Here is a 12,879-nt window from a genome sequence, read left to right on the forward strand (position 1 = left end):
TAGATTTATGAGTTTTGGTTATGAATAATCATTATAAATGAACAAAATTTTGTTGGTTATTGGTAACCATTATAAATGATGGAAATAATTTTTGATTATGATTAAATATTATTGACAACAGAAACTGTTTTCGATCACGAATAAGCATTATCGATAACAAGAGTTTCGTTTTAATAGGAATAATTGAATGACGGGACTTTTTTACCGATAATTGATATCGATGATAGTAGTTTTCTTTTTTTGCTCTATTTGGTATCGCACATTTCATTTTGCTTTAATATGTCTCTTTATCGACATGTTCTTTTTTTTGCATTTATTGATTCCATAGTATATTTTTAAGAGCTTCTTGAAATTTATTTTTTCTGGCTCATCATTCGAAGAAATCAATCAACTTACATTTTTTTTATTAATTCTTTTAAAAATGACTTTTATATTGTAACGATTGCCTTAAGAATTGAATAAATTAATAAGAAAATTATATTACTTAAAATAATTAAATGATATTTATGTTATATATAACACGTATCTGTTGGTAAGATAGAAATCTGTCGTTTGACCCGATCAATAAAATCGGTAGTTATTATTAGAGACTAAGAATGTATTGTGAGAATTAAAGAAAATAAAATTGTAAATACCTTTTAATTGAATTGGTTCGTAAATTTGTTATCTCTTTGTTATTTTTAACGAGCCAATCATTTTACATTATTGTAAATCAATGGACCAATAAAATGTGTTCTTTGAGTTGTATTCATATCGCTTAGATTTATTTAAAATTCAAAATATTTTATACTTATCTGAGAAGACGTTGATTTTCGTTATCAGTGTGATAGCTCGATCGATCTTTTATAGATTATATTTCTTTGTGATATTTATAATTAATATCTCGGGAATATTTCTAACGAAGTACTCGTACGAACTGCTGAATAAAACAGCTGATTACTATGTGTTAGTTAATAGTTTCTTATATGTATTCGTGAGTGTATATGAAAAAATATTATTACGAATAATTGAAAAAAAATCGTACATATTTAATCGATTATTTATATGAAGAAATTGATAATATGATAATATTATGATACTTCACGGTTTCATCTTATAACGTATAAATGAACATATGCTGAAACCGGATATTTTTTAAAATAATTACGAAGAAATATTTTCATGTATCACAGATAAGGATATATCTGAAACACCATTGACCTTTATTTTAACTTATATAAAGTGTTTTATTCAATAACTGTGTAATATTAAAAAATGCAAGTTTAACATTATTGTTACTTGAAATATTTCAGATGTTAACACATCTTCGTTTTTTTTTTTCATTATGACACTACACTCAAAGCTTTTTTATAATGCAAGACGAAGGTATTAATTCTTGTGTTTCTTTTTTTTTCGTTCCATATTTAAATTTTTCAAGTGATAATTATTGTTTGTTTTTGTTTCAGATCTGAAATAATATTGTCTAGATTATTTGTAGCTGATCAAATTAATGCTTATAAACATACTTTTCAACAAAAAGACAAAATATGTACGAATGGAAAGGAATCTAGAAATTATTCCAGAGTAAAATATGTAACCGGTTTTGTGATCACAGCTTCGCTCTTAGGTATATATTTTTATAATTCATCGCAAGAAAAAATACAGACATTTAAACAAACCAACGATATAGAATGTGGAAAGTTAAGAAAAGATTTAAAAACGTACACATTAGAAGAAGTGGGGAAACATTATAATAAAGAAAATCGTATTTGGGTAACTTATAAAGAAGGCGTATATGATATTACGGATTTTGTTGAGCAACATCCTGGTGGTTCTTCCAAAATCATGATGGCAGCTGGAAGTTCGATAGAACCATTTTGGTTGATTTTTGCTAATCATAACACACCAGAAATATACGCTCTCTTAGAATCGATGAGAATTGGTAATATATCTAAAACAGATGCCAAGTCTATTATTAGCGATTTAAATGATCCATATGCGAAAGAACCTTCTCGACATAGAGCTTTAAAGATCAATGGACATAAGCCCTTTTGTGCAGAGACACCATCTTCTTTATTGATTGAAAGCTTTCATACACCAGCGTAAGTATAAAAATTGTCAATATTTCTTTTTGAATCTTTCATAGATAAACTAGTTGTTTGATAAACTACTTTATTTGAAAAACTGGTTAAGATAATAATTTTGTATAAGAGTACAAAAGTATTTTATATTTTAGAGATCTTTTTTATGTTAGAAATCATCTTCCTGTTCCTGAGATAGATTTAAAGACTTATGTGATAGACATAGCTATAGAAGAAAATACAAAAAAAACATTAGATTTTGAAGCAATAAAAAAATATCCAAAATATACAGTTACCAGTGCTATAATGTGTGGTGGAAATAGACGTTCAGAAATGGCAGAGGTATTTCTTTATTAAATCTTATCTATGTTAATTAAAGATTATATGAATATATTTTTGAACAGGTAAAACCATTAAAAGGTCTTAGTTGGGGTGTAGGTGCTGTCGGTAATGCCACTTGGTCAGGAGCACGTTTGTGTGATATATTAAAAGATTTAGGTATAAATGAAGAAGATTATGATCATGTACAGGTACTTTCATTTTTTAGAAATATCAATTTTCTTTATAGCTTACAATTTTTATCTTTTCCAACATGTTAGTTTGAAGGTCATGATGTAGATCCATCAGGAACGCCATATGGCGCGAGTATTCCTATTAGTAAAGCCATGGATCCTAGAGCAGATGTATTATTGGCATACGAAATGAATGGACAGCCTATACCAAGAGATCATGGGTTTCCAATTAGAGTAATTGTTCCAGGAGTCGTAGGTGCGAGAAATGTAAAATGGCTTGGTATGTAGACGAAAAATTTTTATCCAAATTTTTATCCAAATTTTTATCAACATTTTTTATTATTCTCTCTCCTCGATTTGCAGACAAAATAATTATTTCTAAGATAGAAAGCCAATCACAGTGGCAACAAGGTGATTATAAAGCTTTTTCACCTAATACTGATTGGGATAATGTAGATTTTTCAAAAGCACCAGCTATACAAGAGATGCCTGTTATTTCTGCTATTTGTAAGCCAGAACAATCAGAAAAAGTTAAGATAAAAGATGGCAAAATAGATGTAAAAGGTATTATATTTATGAAAGTAAAAATATGAATGAGTTTTTTATCATTTAAATAATTTTCTAGGATATGCATGGTCTGGTGGAGGTCGGAAGATAATCAGAGTTGATGTAACATGTGATAAAGGAAATACTTGGCATACTGCTGATCTCATAGAACAGGATCTTAATGCTAAAGAGGGTAGATATTGGAGTTGGACATTATGGAGTATTAATCTTCCTGTTGATACAAAATTAAAGGAAGTAGAGATTTGGGCTAAAGCCGTCGATTCGTCCTATAATGTTCAACCGGAAACAGTAAAAAATATTTGGAATTTACGAGGTTTCTTGTGTAATGCATACCACAGAGTAAAAGTTCAATTAAACTAATCCGTGACAGTAATATGATTAGAAGATATAAAATGTTTTTCTGATTTTTTTGAAGTAGTTAATGCTTGTTTTGTATTATACATGTATTATTTTATAATATCTACAAAAAATAATAATTTTTATCAAAATGCATATTGCTATGGTCTACTTTCTTGTAACAAAATATTTTCGGATTCTCTAACATCACTGTTCATAAAATAATCGTTTATACCCTCTAAAGTTAAATCGTGATATTTGTTGTTATAAACATCATAAAGTTCAAGCGTTGATTTTGATATTACAGATTTACCAATAATTATAGCATAAGGAAATCCAGTGTTCCGTACATATAATAAACGTTTACCTATTGTTAAATCTGTTCTGTCATCAAGTATTGCGTCTATACCTAATTTACATAAAATATCGTATATCTGTTCGACATAAGATGACGCAATTTCTTCTTTGCTTCCTTTCTGTAACATGTATATAATATTATAATTTCATTTATAAGCAAGATATAAAATTTACCGTTTTCCTTTTTTTTTTTTTAATAAATTACCTTTGGTGGTATGATACAAACTGTAAAAGGTGCCAAATTTTTGGGCCATTTTAACTCTTCATTCGTTGAAAGAATTTCAGCTGCTGCAGCCATAATACGACTTAAGCCAATTCCAAAACAGCCCATTACAAGAGGTTTTTCTATATTATTATCTTTATAGAATGCATTTAATGGTTTTGAATACTTTGTATCCAAGAGGAAAGTGTGTCCAACCTGAATATTTAAGATATGCAATGAAACTTTGATATACCAATAAACAAGTAAATTTTATATGCTATTATTTTTAATAAATACCTCAACAGCATTATGTACTTGTAACTTTTTGCTGCAATGTGGACACACAGATTGCGTAGATACATTTTTATTTACACAATAGTTACAAGATTGACACGACAGAATAACATCTTCTCCAATCTCAGATAAATACTGATACTCATGAGATAAACAACCACCGATAGATCCTGTATCACCTTCAGCTATAGAAAATTAAATATTACTGAGATATATATAATGAAATTTTTCATAAAATTATAAAATACTTTCTTTTACAGATACATTAAATTACCTTTTATGTACTCCATTCCAATTTGATTAAAAATTTTATCATAAGCCTCGCATACGATATTATATGTATCTTTAGCATCATCTAAATTGACATTAAACGTGTACAAATCTTTCATAATAAATTCTCTACTACGTAATAAGCCTAGACGCGGTTTCATTTCGTCCCTCCATTTGCTAGAAATTTGATATAATTTTAGAGGTAACATCTTGGAAGATAAAGGGCCAAGATTATGTATTAGATCGCATATCGCTTCTTCAAAAGTCTGCAATGGAGTTTATACCTGCTTGAAACATTAGACTTACATAATATTCACTTTAGTATTATCATGAAACATGTTTTAAAACGCTTACTGGACTAAGAACGTATTGCTTATTGTATCTATCCATTAGACTAAATAATTCATTTTTATCAGGATCATATCTCTTAGTCTTCTCTAATAATTTAACTGATGTTAAAGAAGGTAACAATATTTTCTGTGCTCCAATGTTCATCATCTCTTTATCAATAAGAGCTGTAAGTTTATCCAACACTCGTAATCCTAATGGCAATAATACATGCATTCCTCTATTAACTGATTTGATAATTCCATTATTGATCATATTCTAAAATAATTCAAGCTTAAGAATTAATAAATATAGAAAACAATACGTATCGTTAAATATCTTATATATATGTATACTATATAAAAATATGTACCACATAACCTCTCGAAACTTCCGTCTTTTCGAATGCATTTGGTAACGTAGTATACACTGAACGAAATAATTGGGATACTTTACTTAATTTGTAAAGTTTTGTATTCGCCATTATTACTTTTATAAATTAACAATATTATACGATGAATCGAATGGCATAGATTCGTTAGATCATGTTATAAGTAAAGCCGGCGGACGTTGTACGGTCGCTAGTGTCTCATATATTTACATTTTACGAAGAAATTCGTCAATGAAAAATATCTCAAATAGATCGTATCGTCACTAGTCTAAGTAAAAGTTAATCAACGTTATCTTACATTATCGCGAAACGATAAATAATATCATTTTCAAAATTAAATAATGTCATTAAAAAAACGCATTTTTCGAAGTATATATATATATATATATATATATATATATATATATATATATATACGCCGTATATTCGATAATTTGAACAAGCGATCATTTAATTTCTTGAAAATTAATACTTTCGGTAGTTTTATATTTATTTAAATAATACCTGTACTTGAATAAATTAATATTTAAACAATAATAAATTCGTTTAAACGTTACAGAGTTAATTACTCGCATTAAATATAAAATAGTTTTCGTTTAATATTTAAATAAGTTAAATTTTGAATACGATATTGTCTTAGTTCAATACAACAACAACGATAAACCTTTAATTGACTTTGTTGATATCGTTTCAGTTCTCCTTTATACTCCGACGAGTAAGTATCGAAGTTCTCTGTTTCTACACGTGAATATTTAAAAATTAATATTTTCGATAATTTTATATTTATTTAAATAATATCCGTAGTTGAATAAATTAATATTTAAACAATAGTAAAATTGGTTAAACATTATCCGGTTCGGAATACGTGATAAATATTAAAATAATTTTCATTCTTTTTCTTTCAAATATAAATTATGATCTGCGTTTGTTGGTTACGTGTAAGATCAACAGAAACAAACCTTTGATTGACTTTGGTAGTTATCGGATCAGTTCTCATTTGTATTCGGAGGAGTGCACATCGAAGATCTCTCGTTTTAAACGCGACAACTTCAGAGTTCATATTTTTGTTAATTTTAGATTTATTTAAACAATATAAAAGTACGCGAAGTTAAATAAATTAATATTTAAACAATAGTAAATTCGATTAAAATATTACATGTCTCGAATATAATTCTAAATTATTTTTTGTTAGATGTAAATATTGAATTGGCGGTTCTTGGTTATGTGTGACGTCACGAATTGAATATTTGATCGACTTTGATCGTTAGTGGATCAGTCTTACTTCGTATTTCGACGAGTGAACATCGAAGATCTCTCAAGACGTTTTTGTTGCAAGTATCAACGAAGACTTAAAGTAAGTATATTTTTATATCACACATTTTTTAAATAATTTATATGGTTTCTTATTGTAACAATGATACTGATTATTTTGATTGTTTTTTTACGTTCTTCTTTTTTAACTATTGTCAAAGTCACTTATAATATCGGACAAATGGTTGCTTATTTCAATGTTTTTTTTTTTTTTTCTTTTTTCAATGACAGAAAATTATTTCATTTCAGAATTAAATCGTGAGGTGAGGGTAATTTTTTTCGTGAACCAACAACAAAGTCGAGTCTTTGAGCGACTTTGACAGTTTAATAGTTCAGTTGTACTTTGTGCTTCGACGAGGAAAGTTAGAAATTTTCTCAAGGTGGCATTCGTGTAAGTATTAACGAAGACTTAAAGTAAATATATTTCTCTGTCACATATTTGTTGAATGATTTATACACTCTTTTATTATAACAATGATACCGATTATTTTGTTTTTATTTTTATGTTTCAGAACTTTCGAAATGAAATAATCGAGTGTTTGTGTCGCTAAAATAAAAATATCGCGAAGCGATAGAAAGAAGCAGTGGTTCGTTCGTTCGCGTTTCGCGATTTAAACCATAAGTGTTTTTGCATAGACTGCGCGCAATGCAGTCGTTAGAGTCAGTGTTTGTTCGTAAAGTTATTTGCTTTCTTAACAGTCGCACAGACTGTATTTATAATATATAGTAGAGATTTCGCGAAATAAATTCAGTGACCGTTCGTTAAAAAATAACTACCGCGAATTAGAGTCAGTGCATCACCGAAGAGGATCTCGACCAACGTCGATGTCGACCTACCTCATTTTCAACCAACTACGAATCGTCCACCCTCAATTTCGACCTAAGTCGCTGTCCAGTGTTTTGGAGCCGTCGCAGAACTTCTTAAGTAGTGAGTTAATTTTTAAGTCCCTCCGGTCACTCAATCATGTCGAGGACGAAAGGTCCGAATCGGCACGAGTGATTGGTTGTAATTAATTAGTAGAAGAGCAATGAGTGACCACGAGTAAATTTCTTCGCAGATTTACTCGTGAATGGTTCGTCATTTTTTGATTTATTTATTAGATCAGGATAGAGTCTTCTTGCTTAAACGCGTTAATTATAATTATTTCAAATTTTGAATATTTCGATGCATTTTTAAATAATTTTCTCTCGCGAAAATAGTAAAGTATCGCGATATTCGCGAATTTTAATAATGAATAAGCAAGAAAACTTTCGCGATGGATAGTCTCTGGATTACAAACGAAATTATATAATTTATTTTATAATAATTAGAGTAATTGTTTGTAAGAAGGAGCATCCAATGACTTTTCATAACATTTTTAATAGAGATTAAGAAATTGTGTTAATAAAAGAAAAGTCTCAATAGAGTCATTGCTTTTGAAAGAATAAAGTACAGTAGAGTCATTGATAAAAGATAAAGAGACTTGTAGAATCACAACGCGTAGAACATAGAATATGTTAATCAGATTAGCTTAGTTAATTTTTAGCTTAGGATTTTCAGCAATTAATATATTAATTCTCGTTTCCCTTCCGATGCTTTCTCGATTTTTCGTTTCAGGTTTGGTTTAGAGTTGCTTTAGATTCATTAGTTTTCTTCTATGGCTTAGAAAATGATCGGTTGTAGTTCTTTAGTACTGACGATAGTTATCGAATGCGTTCTATGGTTGTGGTTAGGGCACGAAGCAAAGAAGAGGCTATATGCCGAAGAGGCCCCCACATATTGTGGCTCAAGAGGGCAACTATTAGATTATTGAGTTATTTTCGAAGGTTCGACAGAACATTTCGAGAATGGCTCTTAATCATACTTTCATTATACCATGTTGTCACTCAAAATGCTCTTATATAATGATAATATTATTTTTAGAAACTGAGACTACGTAACATTCCGTCTCCCATCTCACATTGCCACGCGTCCGCGAATAGAATTTTTACATATTTTATACATTTTTATTATTAAAATCAAGTAATAAATTTTTCGCATTTTTCTTTCCTAAAATTCAATTAAATCCGTAATTTTATTTTTATAAAATCAAGTTTTATATTAAAGTAATAATTTCGAAACGTATAAGATATGGCAATTGTGAGGACCACTGAAAGTGCACTGAATAAAAGTGCACATGGGAACGAAACAAGAACATTTAAATACATAGCATATTCTCGTTTCACTTTTACAGCAAGGATACCCAACAGGTTTCCAGTATCACCCAGCGCATAGCTGCATACTTTAGATTAAACAATTATTTTAAATAGTTGATTAAACTGTTGATTAGCTCCTCTATCTTCTCTCGGGTGGGACCCTTGGGAGGGGCCCTCGGGTGTGGGCCTTAGGCGGGTTCGTTCTTTCACTAAGGAAAAGTTAGATTCAATTATTGAATTCTGATTTTCGAATGAACCGCTCTTCGAGATACACATTCATCATTCTGAATTCTATTTTTCTCACGCGCACATAGACAAATATTATATCTGTTTCTCTGTTACAGGTTAGATCATCGAGGGACCGATCATCGTGAAATTAAATTTTTACAGGGAAGTTTTTGAATATAAATATCTTTTTGCATTTAATTTTGCAGATAATTTTTGCTCTTATATTTAATTTTTATTATCTTTTTAATTTTTGCTCTTATATTTATTTATTACTAACTTTTTAATTTTTGTACTTATATTTAATTTTTATTATTAACTTTTTAATTTTTGTATTTATATTTAATTTTTATTATTAACTTTTTAATTTTTGCACTTTACTTATTTCTTGCTTTATTTTATTCTGTTTCAGGTTAGGTGACCGAGGGACCAATCATCGTGGGATTTTTACACGGAAGTTAATGGAACCTCTCTGCATATAATATTTATTATATGCAGGGAGGGTATGTCTCCTTGCTTCCGTACGCGAATGATAGGGAAAACACTCACGCGTGTGACGGCCGGCACACGCGTGGGTGTTCGCGAACGCGAGATTAAGTCCTACCGAGGACTACGTTTTGATTTTGAGATCGAAATATAGACACGACCGGTCGTGTCTCGAGATGTCTGAAGCCGACGGTGTGGACGGTGGAGCGATCTGTAAGCGGGGTTTTACACATCTCCAGTTTGCTGAGAAATCTGAAGCTCCCGAAGCGGAAGGCATCTCGGATCGTGGATTTTAGAGTAGAGTCCCCGTTAGCTCGCGGGTCCCCAGATGCAGCAACCTCCAAGCGGTGGGACCTGGGTCGGAAGTACTTGTTATATATCGAAATCTTATAAGGTGCAAGTATTTCCGAGCGAATGGCTGCATATTGTGGATTGAACAATTATTTTAAACAGTTGATTAAATTGTTCATTAACTCCTCTATCTTCTCTCGGGTGGGACCCTTGGGAGGGGCCCTCGGGTGTGGGCCTTAGGCGGGTTTCGTTCTTTCACTAAGGAAAAATCGAATTCAATTATGGTATTCTGATTCTCCTCGATTGAACCGATCTTCGAGATCGAGGCCCATCGTTCGGAATTCTATTTTTCTCACGCGCACATACGCAAATATACCCTCCTTTTCTCCTTTTTCTATTTTTCTTATCTTTTCCTCTTTTCTTTATATCTGTTTCTCTGTTACAGATTATATCATCGAGGGACCGATCATCATGAAATTAAATTTTTACAGGGAAGTTTTTGAATATAAATATCTTTTTGCATATAATTTTGTATATAATTTTTGCTCTTATATTTAATTTTTATTATGTTTTCAATTTTTACTGTTATGTTTAATTTTTACCTTTTTAATTTTTGCTCTTACATTTCATTTTTATTATCTTTTTAATGTTTACTGTTATATTTAATTTTTACCTTTTTAATTTTTGCTCTTATAATTATCTCTTCTTTTCTTCGTCTTCTGTTTCAGGTTAGGTGATCGAGGGACCGATCATCGTGGGATTTTTACACGGAAGTTAATGGAACCTCTCTGCATATAATCTTTATTATATGCAGGGAGGGTATGTCTCCTTGCTTCCGTACGCGAATGATAGGGGAAAACACTCACGCGCGTGACGGCCGGCACACGCGTGGGTGTTCGCGGACGCGAGATTAAGTCCTACCGAGGACTACGTTTTGATTTTGAAATCGAAATATAGACACGACCGGTCGTGTCTCGAGATGTCTGAAGCCGACGGTGTGGACGGTGGAGCGATCTGTAAGCGGGGTTTTATACATCTCCAGTTTGCTGAGAAGCTCGAAGCTCCCGAAGCGGAAAGGCATCTCGGTTCGCGGATTTTAGAGTAGAATCCTCGTTAGCCCGTTCGTTTCTAGATGCAGCAACCTCCACGCGGTGGGACCTGGGTCGGAAGTACTTGCGTTTCGTCAAAATCTTATGGTGTGTAAGTATTGCCGAGCGAATGGCTGCATTCTTTAAGGGTTGTCTAAAATTTCTACTATGTAATTTCGAAATTGAACATCGAAGGACGTGCATTTTACATTCTTCCTTACATTTTCCGTATATTCAGCAATAAATCCACAGTCATTTCTATTCCTTGAATCGTGTAGCTCGATAATAATTGAAATAATTATTCGAGATTAATTATTATAGTTTCTTCTCTCGGGTGGGACCCTTGGGATGGGCCCTTGGGCGTGGGCTTCTGTGCGGGTCTCCTTCTTTCAGTACCGAAAAATTCAGCTCGACTTCCGTACTCTGACTTCGGTCGAATTCATTTTCTCTTCTCTTTTCTTTTCTTTTCCATGTCCATCTTTTCATCTCAATTTCATCGTTTTCATACGTTCATGTGTTTCCTTATAACTTCCGGATATCCTTTCTATCTATTCTTCTGAGTTTTATCATATTCACGTGCGCGCATGTTCCGGTTTTCTTTTGCTCTTTCTCTTCTTCGCGGTTTTCGATATGTCGGCGAAGTTCCGATATATCGTCGAAAGGTTCGTTTCATAATCGATTGCCAGTCGCGAATACGGGTAGGATAGTAAGAACACTCACGCCTGTGTCGGCGGGCACATGCGTAGTGTTCTCGGGCGCGATAATGGAATCGTTTGATTGCTAAATCGAATAATGACCGGTCGTGTGTCGGTTCGTGTGCTGCCGAGCGGTATGGTTTTGCTATCCGTAAGCGTGGACTGACCCTCCTCCTGTTAGCCGCCTAAAGTCTCGGTTGGTACGTGGACGCCGCGAACGCGAATTTAGAGTAGAGTCATCGTTATTTAATAACACTCCCGGGAGTGTTCGGGCGCGATTAAAAGTCCTACCGGGGACTTCGTTTTGTAGAACGTCGATTATTTGATCACGCCGGTCACGCGAATTTTAGAGTAGAGACCCCGTTAGCCCGTGGGTCCCCAGATGCAGCAACCTCCAAGCGGTGGGACCTGGGTCGGTAGTACTTGCGATATATCAAAATCTATGTCTTAATTATATTTAAAGTCTGTAACTAAATTATACATATAATCGCAAAACGCAAGTATTACCGGGCGGATGGCTGCATATTTCTATATTTTTACAATATCTCTCGTCTGTCTAAGTTCAATTAAACGTTATGTTGATTACATTTTAAATTGTTAATTATATATCCACAGATAAATGAATTTGAATACAAGAAAATTTTCAATTAATTTTCCAAGAGAACGCACAGAAAACTTTCCCGTCGCAAGTATGTTAGCTACCATTTGTATTTATCCTTATTTACTTTTATTACTTATATACTCTTATTACTTGTATACTTTTATTAATTATTTTATTTATTTATATTTTATTCACTTATATACTTTTATAAAACGTTAAGTTGATTACATTTTAAATTGTTAGTTATATTTCCACGGATAAATAAATTTGAATATAACAAAATTTTCAATGAATTTTCTAAGAGAACGCACAGAAAACTTTTCCGTCGCAAGTATGTTAGCTACCATTCGTATTTATCATTATTTTCTTTTATTACTTTAATATTTTTATTAATTTTATACTTTTGATAGTCACAATGCTTATATACTTTTATTTAATATATCAATTACTTTTATTAACTTTTTTTAATCATTATTCTCGGGTGGGACCCTTGGGAGGGGCCCTTGGGTGTGGGCCTTTGAGCGGGCTGCCGTTTTGGCATCTTTTAGTGCTCTTTTTCTCTTTTTCTTTTCTTCTGCTGTTTTGTTTTCTCTTTTTCTTTTTTCTTCTTCTTCGTCTCTCCTCTTCTCTTCTCTTCTTCTTTAACTCCTTTTCTGTTTCAAGTTAAATGATCGTAAGTTGAATCATCGAG

General features: G+C 31.9%; 2 protein-coding genes and 1 long non-coding RNA gene across 8 annotated transcripts; 2 read left to right on the plus strand and 1 right to left on the minus strand.

Moving 5' to 3' along the window:
• Positions 1-367: 367 nt before the first annotated feature.
• Positions 368-3,631, plus strand: LOC127062413 (sulfite oxidase, mitochondrial). Of its 4 annotated transcripts, none has more exons than XM_050990586.1 (8): positions 368-650; positions 1,293-1,365; positions 1,446-2,081; positions 2,216-2,402; positions 2,465-2,590; positions 2,660-2,852; positions 2,936-3,136; positions 3,198-3,631. In XM_050990586.1, the coding sequence occupies exons 2-8, from the start codon at positions 1,325-1,327 to the stop codon at positions 3,497-3,499; spliced, it is 1,686 nt and encodes a 561-aa protein (XP_050846543.1). In that variant the 5' UTR covers positions 368-650; positions 1,293-1,324; the 3' UTR covers positions 3,500-3,631. The 4 variants fall into 4 exon arrangements, with proteins under 4 accessions (XP_050846543.1, XP_050846540.1, XP_050846541.1 ...); XM_050990583.1 differs by lacking the exon at positions 368-650 and adding an exon at positions 694-945; XM_050990584.1 differs by lacking the exon at positions 368-650 and adding an exon at positions 695-945 and having other exon boundaries at positions 2,234-2,402.
• A 3-nt stretch (positions 3,632-3,634) lies between these two features.
• On the minus strand, positions 3,635-5,603 carry LOC127062416 (probable proline--tRNA ligase, mitochondrial). 3 transcript variants are annotated; one of them, XM_050990595.1, is made up of 6 exons: positions 5,299-5,603; positions 4,953-5,219; positions 4,603-4,864; positions 4,332-4,513; positions 4,038-4,250; positions 3,635-3,951 (listed from the first exon to the last, which is right to left on the minus strand). In XM_050990595.1, exons 2-6 carry the CDS (start codon positions 5,199-5,201, stop codon positions 3,637-3,639), a joined length of 1,221 nt encoding a protein of 406 aa, XP_050846552.1. In that variant the 5' UTR covers positions 5,202-5,219; positions 5,299-5,603; the 3' UTR covers positions 3,635-3,636. The 3 variants fall into 3 exon arrangements, with proteins under 3 accessions (XP_050846552.1, XP_050846553.1, XP_050846551.1); XM_050990596.1 differs by having other exon boundaries at positions 4,953-5,140; positions 5,299-5,602; XM_050990594.1 differs by having other exon boundaries at positions 4,953-5,204; positions 5,299-5,600.
• An 879-nt stretch (positions 5,604-6,482) lies between these two features.
• Positions 6,483-9,275, plus strand: LOC127062418 (uncharacterized). Its single transcript, XR_007781134.1, has 3 exons — positions 6,483-6,670; positions 6,877-7,018; positions 7,140-9,275. It is a non-coding gene; the product is annotated as an uncharacterized LOC127062418 (long non-coding RNA).
• Positions 9,276-12,879: the final 3,604 nt, after the last annotated feature.

The sequence above is a fragment of the Vespula vulgaris genome, chromosome 3 (assembly GCF_905475345.1).
Source record: "Vespula vulgaris chromosome 3, iyVesVulg1.1, whole genome shotgun sequence".
NCBI lineage: Eukaryota > Metazoa > Arthropoda > Insecta > Hymenoptera > Vespidae > Vespula > Vespula vulgaris.

Coding starts and splice junctions, on each gene's coding strand:
- LOC127062413 (XM_050990583.1), top strand. Junction 2,403..2,464: donor GACGTTCAGAAATGGCAGAG/GTATTTCTTTAT, acceptor ATTTTTGAACAG/GTAAAACCATTAAAAGGTCT. Junction 3,137..3,197: donor TGGCAAAATAGATGTAAAAG/GTATTATATTTA, acceptor ATAATTTTCTAG/GATATGCATGGTCTGGTGGA.
- LOC127062416 (XM_050990594.1), bottom strand. CDS start 5,409: ATGGCGAATACAAAACTTTACAAATTAAGTAAAGTATCCCAATTATTT. Junction 4,865..4,952: donor AGCAATACGTTCTTAGTCCA/GTAAGCGTTTTA, acceptor ACTCCATTGCAG/ACTTTTGAAGAAGCGATATG. Junction 4,251..4,331: donor AAGTACATAATGCTGTTGAG/GTATTTATTAAA, acceptor TTAAATATTCAG/GTTGGACACACTTTCCTCTT.